At 60.9% G+C, this 7,775-nt stretch overlaps 1 protein-coding gene across 1 annotated transcript; it reads right to left on the bottom strand.

Annotated features, from left to right (window-relative positions):
* Positions 1-553: 553 nt before the first annotated feature.
* Positions 554-5,422, bottom strand: C8H8orf58 (chromosome 8 C8orf58 homolog). The gene is given in 8 exon segments (XM_005562814.5): positions 554-1,412; positions 1,415-1,503; positions 2,367-2,473; positions 2,697-2,809; positions 2,929-3,037; positions 3,179-3,319; positions 3,668-4,146; positions 5,269-5,422. Coding segments are annotated over 8 exon segments (1,206 nt in total). The 5' UTR covers positions 5,309-5,422; the 3' UTR covers positions 554-1,284.
* Positions 5,423-7,775: the final 2,353 nt, after the last annotated feature.

Genomic DNA, 7,775 nt, shown 5'->3' with positions numbered 1-7,775 from the left:
GGTCCCTCCCTCGTCTCCGCCGACCTCTCCCTTCCCCCACGCCGGCCTGCCATCCCGCGGCAACTGGGGAGCGGAAGTGCGCCTTCCCGGATCGAATGCGCGTCAGGAAGTCGCGCCTCGATAGTGTCCTCGCTAAAGAATCCCATCAGAAAAGAAGGCTTCGGCTCATTGGTTCCGGAATCAAAGGCAGCGGGAGCCGGACTACCCCAAACACAAGGAACCCCCGACTGCTTACCACGCCCGCCTCCCTCTGGCAGTCGAGACTGCAACAGATGAGGAAACCAGCCCCTCCTGACTGGAGGAGGAGGATGCCTATCAGTGGCCATTTCTAAGAGACATTCCTGTGTCTGACTCAAGCCAGTGACCCCCATGCCTATAGCCAGTGAGGAATCAGTGCCCTAATTCTCAAATATGAAATCTAAGAGGCCTCAATGAAGTGGCCTGCTCAAAATCTTGCCAGAGATCGGCCATTTTAGTCCCCATTAGCAATCCCATGCCCCCCTTATCCCTCCAGCCTTACTTTCCCCGTTCCTATTCACTTAACGTTTACAAAGCACTTTGAGGCAGTTTAATCTCACTTTATCCTCATAACAAGTCTGTGAGGTAGGTAGGGCAGGCATCATTATTCCCAGCTGGAAACTGTGGCTCAGAAAGGTTGATTTAGGGTCTAAAAACTAGTACAGGCATCTGGTTTGAGTTAGGGCCTGTAAATGCTAGCACGGGGGAGAGAAGCTGAGCACTGGCTTTGAAAGTTATTCTTCTGTTCCCAGGTTATCCCTGATCTTCCTCATTTCTGGTGCAGTCTTCAGGAGTCTGGGGCAAGACTCCATGCAGAGGCAGTCAAAGCCACACCGTTCTCTGTCCCAGGGCTGCCAGCACGGCTCTGAGGCAGAAAGCTCAGTAACTGCCCACTGGGGAATAAAGGTCAGTTCCATCCTTCTGCAGTGACCTCCCCCAGAATATCAACCCTTTGGATGCATTATTTCAGAAGAGATGGTTGGATCCAGCCAGCTTGCAACACTGACAGTCACACAGAGGTATGCATACCATTGTGCATAAATACACATCTGCAACATGCTGGGCCCAGACAGGTCACCGTGTCAAAAACACTCCATGGACACCTGATAATGAGTGAGTTCACATTGTGGAAGCCCAGGGATTTCTGGTGAGGAGGAACAGCCCTGGAGCTGCCGCATCTTGGGGGCCTCTCAAGAAACCAGGGCTCCTGACCAGACTGCTTAGAGGAGAAAGATTCACCCTCCACTCAAGAGAGGAGGGCAGGCATCAGCAGCTTTTCCTGGCAATGTGGAGAAGCAGCAACAGGCCAAAGGGCGAGGAAGACTTCACAGCAAGTCCCCTCCACCCAGGGTCACCAGGTGCACCGAGAGGTCTCAGCCTACAGAAAGGTTTTGTGCTCGTTGTTTCTTAACCACTAATGACGGCATAAAGGTTTTCCGGTGGGGGCGGCACTGAGGCCTTTCAGGGAGGTCCGTGGACTCGATCCTGTGGAATAAAAAGAAGACATTAGGCTAGGAAGAGAAAATAAAACTAACAATGCTCCTAGAGTTGAGAGAACATGATTCATCTACTGGCAGGTAGCAGGGTGGGGGTGTGACCTGGGGCTGTTAAATGACTTGGTACTTCGGCCGGGCGCGGTGGCTCAAGCCTGTAATCCCAGCACTTTGGGAGGCCGAGACGGGCGGATCACGAGGTCAGGAGATCGAGACCATCCTGGCTAACACAGTGAAACCCCATCTCTACTAAAAATACAAAAACTTAGCCGGGCGAGGTGGCGGGCGCCTGTAGTCCCAGCTACTCGGGAGGCTGAGGCAGGAGAATGGCGTGAACCCGGGAGGCGGAGCTTGCAGTGAGCTGAGATCCGGCCACTGCACTCCAGCCTGGGTGACAGAGCTAGACTCCGTCTCAAAAAAAAAAAAAAAAAAAAAATGACTTGGTACTTCTTACCCCTGGAGAACTATTCGGTACAAGCCCCGAGGCATGATGGCCTTCACCCACTGTGAAATCCTTTGTGCTCCACCTCGCTCTCCCCACAAACCTGGGAGGTGGCCTAAATGTCAGCATTGAGGGTGAGGGGTTGCTGAGCTGGGGTAGGCAGATTTCCCACATTCTGGTCCTGGCTGTCGCTGACGTGTGGCTTTGGAAAAGCAACTACCCCCAACCGCACCCAGAACCCAGCCTCCTTATCTGCAAATAGGGTGTTTTAACTACTGTTTCTTCTAGCAGCCCCTCCCAGACTGCCTCTCAAGTTTCGCGGGGACAATACTGACAACTGGCATGACAATCTCTGCATCCTGGCTCATCAGTCTCCTCTCCGTGCCCTAACCTGGGCTGGGCACGGGGCTCACCTGGGGTCAGAGCCATCAGGAGGGGCAGGGGGCTCAGGGTGGTGGTGGCTTCTCCGGCAGATCCGGTTGAGCAGGACCTTGACCTTGTCCCAGTGGGAGAAATCCCGCTGAGCAGAGGAGGAGGGGTCACCAAGAGCCCTCCCCACACTCAGACCCCCAACCAAGCTCCCAGAGACAGCTGTCACCACAGCCAGGATGAGTCGCCTGCTCCAAACAGGAATCAATCCTGTCATTTTCCCAGAGTTGCTGGCCCCCAGAATGCCCATGCATCCCCACCTCCCCTCCCCCCACTCCAGCCCACCACCTGCCCCACATACACCCGTCCCCTACCTTGTGTCCCTGGGAGGATGGCAAGTGGTACGCTGGCTCCCCTGGGGTTTCTGGCAGCCTGGGAGGGTTGGCGCTGGGCACCTCCACCTTTGGGGGTGAAGCAGCCTTTGCCCCTTCAGAAAAAGAATCAGGTTGGCCAGGGCCAGAAGACACCCCATCAAGCTTCGGCTCAGAGGACCTGCTGGTGGGACCCCAGGCATGCAGGACAAAGGGTGACACGATGGCCCCTCACCTGTCTGCTCTGTCTGGCTTAGCAGCTCCCATGGCCGCTGCCCCCCATTACCTGGGGTGTGTAAGGGGGACGGTAAAGGGGCTCGGGCTGACTCCTCCTCACCGGGATCCTGTGCACAGGAAAGACAGGTGATCAGGGCCTGGTTAGAGGGGTGAGGCTGTTCTGAGGGCAGCCACAGTTCCCGGGGTCCCATCTGTCCTCTCCCTCCCCCACTCGCTGGCCCGACTACCGCCACTCGAATCTCACTCACCCCTGGGGGCCTCTGGATCCGCAGCTGCAGGTAGAGCTGCTGGAGCCTTGCCATCTGCTCCAGCACTAGGCACAGGTGTTCCAGATAGCGAAGACCCTGCCCAGGGAGGCAGGCCCAGGCTCCAGGCCCCAGGCCCCCCACCTGCGGGACATTGTGAGATAGGGGAGATTTCAATCAGGCTCCTTCCCTACCCCAAGCAGCCAGGCTGGGCTCAGCCAGCAGATAGGAGCGGAGTGGGCCCCGAGGAGGAACTCACGCAGCCAGCTTCCCCACTGCCCAGCGGGGCATGGTGCCAGGCAGGGCCCGTAGCTGCCCAGCTCCTCTGTGGAGGTGGCCATGCACAAATGGAAGTGGGGTGCAGCAAGAATCTAGGACACAACCCAGCAATTAGGGGCAGGGAGTGCCGCACCCCGAGAGAGCTCCAGGGAGAACCAGAGGAGCTAGGCTGTCCGTCCCGCTCTTAAACCCAGCCTGAGAGTGGGCACTCACCGCCTCTTCCTCCAGGCCTGCCTCTAGGTCTGTGTCTGCCTCCATGGACTCCGGTTCCCCTGCTCCAAAAAGGGGCACTTCACGCTCGCACTTGCTGGGCGGCCGCAGGCAGCGGTGTTGTCCTGACAAGCTAGCGGGAGCTGTTGGGAGCGGGTGGGAACGCTCCAGCACTTGCCCCAGCTTCTGGCTGGCCAGGGGCTGGTCTACATGGGCTGGGGGCTCAGGACTCCCTGAGGATTCAAAGTCCAGGGAGTCCTGAGAAAGGCCTGGTAAGGCAGCCAGGGGGCTGTCCCCAACTGCCATCTCCACTCCTGAGTCCCGGGAAGCCAGTTTGAGAAACAGCGCTTCCCTGTTGACACCTGTGAGCTTGTCACCTCTCTCCCAGGATGAGCACCCGTGGGCAGCGTCCGGGATCCGTCTGTAGGTGCTGGTGACTCCAGGCACTATGCAGCCCCGTGCCAGGCCCTCGCCAGTCCCATCTGCATGGAGAGTCAGTGTCAGGCTGGGCAGGCCACCCCCAACACCCCCAGCATTCCTGATGGCTGGCAGCACTGCCCCAGGGAGGAGTGTCCTGAACCAGTGAGGAAGGGTGGTCACTGGACAGCCACGGGCTGCCCGGATATGGCCCCAGCTATTTGGGAGATGTGTGGATGGGATTCCCTTCACAACAGTCGTTAGCGACAGGGAACCTGTGCTCTGAGCTCTGTGGTAGGCAAAGCCCTGGTAGGCCACATCCATCCATCCCTTAGATGGCCTGCGCCTGCGCTTCCCACCTAGGATCAGCCCACCATCTCCCAAGTCAGAAGTGGGGAGCCACAGGCTCTTCCGCTGCTCCCCAAGCGGGAGTAGGACTGTGTCCAGCTTCAGGGAGAGGGGAGAGGGTACAGAGAGGAAAGCCTGGGATCCAGTCTGCTCTCTGGGGGCCCCTGCGGCATCAGGATGCCAGGTGAAGTCTGTCCTGCAGCTCACGGGGAGAGTGATAAAAATCACCGCTCTAACCGATTTGGGTTTCTGTTGTAAGTGAGGAATAGTGAAGATTTTATGAGAAGTTTAAAATTAAAGAACTAAAGTGAAAGAAAGGGACGAAGGGACAGCATTAGCACCCCCTCACTGTCACCTCCGCCAGGCCCTCTCGCGACGAGGCGTCCTGGCGGAGTGAACGGTACAGGAAACAGGCCGGGGGGAGCGGGGACGACCTGCGGGGCACGCGGGAGCCGGATGCCAACCCAGGCCCCTCTGGGCAAGGAAGTGGGCCAGGAGGTCACTGGGTGGGAGAGGGGTCCGCAGCCACGGAGGGGGCTGGGGCGCGGGCGGATTCCCACATCCTCAGACGGAGCGGGAAGGTGAAGGAAGCGGAGCCGGAGGAAGTGGGGCGGAGGCGGTGGCTGGTTTAACGCCTGAGTCCAGAGGGGCTCCAGCCTGCACGGCGTCCCCTGATGACCGCCTCTCCAGAGGGAGGCGGTGAGGGAGGCGCAGCGGGGCGGGCGCCGCCCGCCGGGTGCGCTGGGCTGGGCAAGGAGCTGAGAGAGGCTGCCCGGCTTGGGGGCGGGAGGCGGCTCCGGGGCGGGGGGGCCCGGTCAGCCTGGGGGTGGACGACTCACCCCGGCCGTCCACGGCGAAGGCGCGCCGCCGGCCCATCATGACCCGCTCCCGGCCCCGGCCGCTGCAGCCTCCCGAGGATCCCGGCCCGAGTCCCTGCGGAGCGCGGGCAGCTCAGGGCGCGCGTCCCGACCCAGCTGGGCGCGGCCCCCGGACACTCCCAGCGGGGCTGGGGGGCGGAGGGCGGGGCGGCGGGGGGCGTGGCCTAGGGGGAGGGGAGAGGAAGAAGAGGGAGAGCGAGACGAGGAAGGGAGGGGCGAGGAGAGGGGAGGGGCGAGAGGAGGGAGGGGAGGGGCGAGAGGAGGGAGGGGAGGGGCGAGACGCGGGAGGGGAGGGGCGAGACGAGAGAGGGGAGGGGCGAGACGAGAGAGGGGAGGGGCGAGACGAGGGAGGGGAGGGGCGAGGAGAGGGGGCGGGGCAAGATAAAGGATGGGAGGGACGAGGAGAGGGAGGGGAGGGGAGAGGAGGGAGGGGAGGGGAGAGGAGGGAGGGGAGGTGGGAGAGGAAAAGGAGGAGAGGGGCAAGGAGAGGGAGGGGAGAAGTGAAGCAGAGGAGAGACTCGAGGCAAGGGAGAGGAGGGGCTAGGACAGGGAGGGGAGGGGAGGGGAGAGGGGACGGGCGAGGGAAGGGGCGAGAGAAGGAAGGGGTGGGGTGAGGCGAGGGAGGGGAGGGGCGAGGCGAGGGGGGGGTCGAGGCGAGGGAGGGGGCGAGGCGAGGGAAGGAAGGGGTGAGACGAGGGAGAGGAGGGGCGGGGAGAGAGAGAGGAGGGGCGAGGCGATGGATGGGAAGGGCACCAGGTGGGGGTTGCAGGTGGCGGGGTCGCCAAGAATGGGCATACTCGGCCAGCACCTCGAAGGCCCGGACTGGGTGGCGCCCCCAACTGTGGCTGGAGCCAAAATAAGGGTCCGGATCCGCTGTTCTGCGAGGACCCGGCCCCGGCCTGGGGACGCCGTCTGGCTCGGGGCGCCGGGCCACCCGGCCCCCCAGGTTCACAAGCAGGGTCTGTTTTCCTGCCCCAGACTTACAGCCGAGGCTGGCTGGAGGGCCAGACAAGAGCCCGGAAGGAAATGGGAGCCCCACGTGCCGGCGGTGGGAAGAGCCCTGACCAGGACGCGGGCACCTGGTGCTCCCCAGCCGTGTGGCTTGGGGCCAGTCCCTTGGCCGCACGGAAAGCTGGGCGATAGGAGGGGAAACGATTCCTGCCCACCGGGAAATCCTTTACAACTGCAGAACGTGCGTGTGTCCTCGGCTAGATCTGAACCCCCTCTCGGTCCCGTGCCTCTTTCTCATCCCTGGCTTTCTAAAGCTGGGGACTAGTTAGGTCTCAAGGTCTGGAAAGACGCGAGCCAGCGGGGAGCCGCCTGGAGACTGGGCCAAAGTGTAAATGTCCCCCTGTTCCCACCTCACCCCGCCTTTGGCCCGTGGGATTCCACCTCTCACTCCCCATCCTAAAAGGAACCCAAGCAGCTACTGAAGATGAGAGAGAGCTTGGTGACCAGACTGGGGCTGGTGGCCTCTAAGGAAGGCGCCTCCTCCAGAGGGAGGGGACAGGACTGGAAAAATCCCAGCAGGACCCAAATCCCCCGGAGGCAGATAAGGGAGCTGGCGGACGTGCAGACTTGCACCTGGACCTCTAGGGGAGGGGGGAGGCTGGAGCCAGAGCCACTGGAAGGAAGTGGCTATTAACTGGGAGGTGTAAGACCGTCTGTGCATCCCCTTCCCTTTGCTCCTTTCTGGAACCAGTCCCCAAACACCCCTTTATCAGACAGCCACAAACTATCAGATTTTAAAACTTTATAAAATGGGGAAACTGAGGCCCACGGCCAAGCCCTGTGCAGGCCGGCTGAATGACAGCCAAGTGCCGGAATTGCTGGCCATGTCTCAACAGAGTCATGTTCAAGCCCAGGCCCTTCCCTGCTAGCCATGGGTCCTCTGGGTTGCCCCCTCCCAGCCCAGTCCTCCTAGATAGTACCCATTCTGCTTCCCACAGGCAGAGAGAACCAGAGTGGTGGGCCTCCAGGAACTGCCTTATACAAGCCCAAGAAGATGTGTGGCATCACACTCACTGCCGTGCCAGAGCCCTGCCAGCCCTCCCTGGTTAGGAGGGAGCCCAGACTCCCTCCAAAGTAAGAGGGTGGGGGAGGGAGCCTTTGCCAGATCACGCCCTGAATTTGGAGAATGTGGGGCAGGATTCCAAACAGTCTCTGTGGTGACTCTGGGGCAGGAATGCATTTGGAAACAGGAAGCCCAGCCAGCAGGAATGCAGTGTCTCAGCACAATGCTTTGTGTGTGACTCAAAAGAACCTCCACACACACACACCCCAACACACACTCCCCTCCAGGCCATGGTGCACCCCTCTCCCCTCCCCACACAGATACGACCTAGCCCAGGATCAGCTCACAGGAACCTGAGCCCTGTGGGGCGCGGGGGCAGGATCTGACCCAACACCCAAAGTATGGGGGTATCCCCCTTCCTGTGGCAGCCACAGCCCCAAGCCTAGAACCAGGC

This window comes from Macaca fascicularis, chromosome 8 (genome assembly GCF_037993035.2).
Source record: "Macaca fascicularis isolate 582-1 chromosome 8, T2T-MFA8v1.1".
Lineage (NCBI taxonomy): Eukaryota > Metazoa > Chordata > Mammalia > Primates > Cercopithecidae > Macaca > Macaca fascicularis.
The sequence above is the reverse complement of the archived record's forward strand: the minus strand, read 5'-3'. Positions and strand labels throughout refer to the sequence as shown.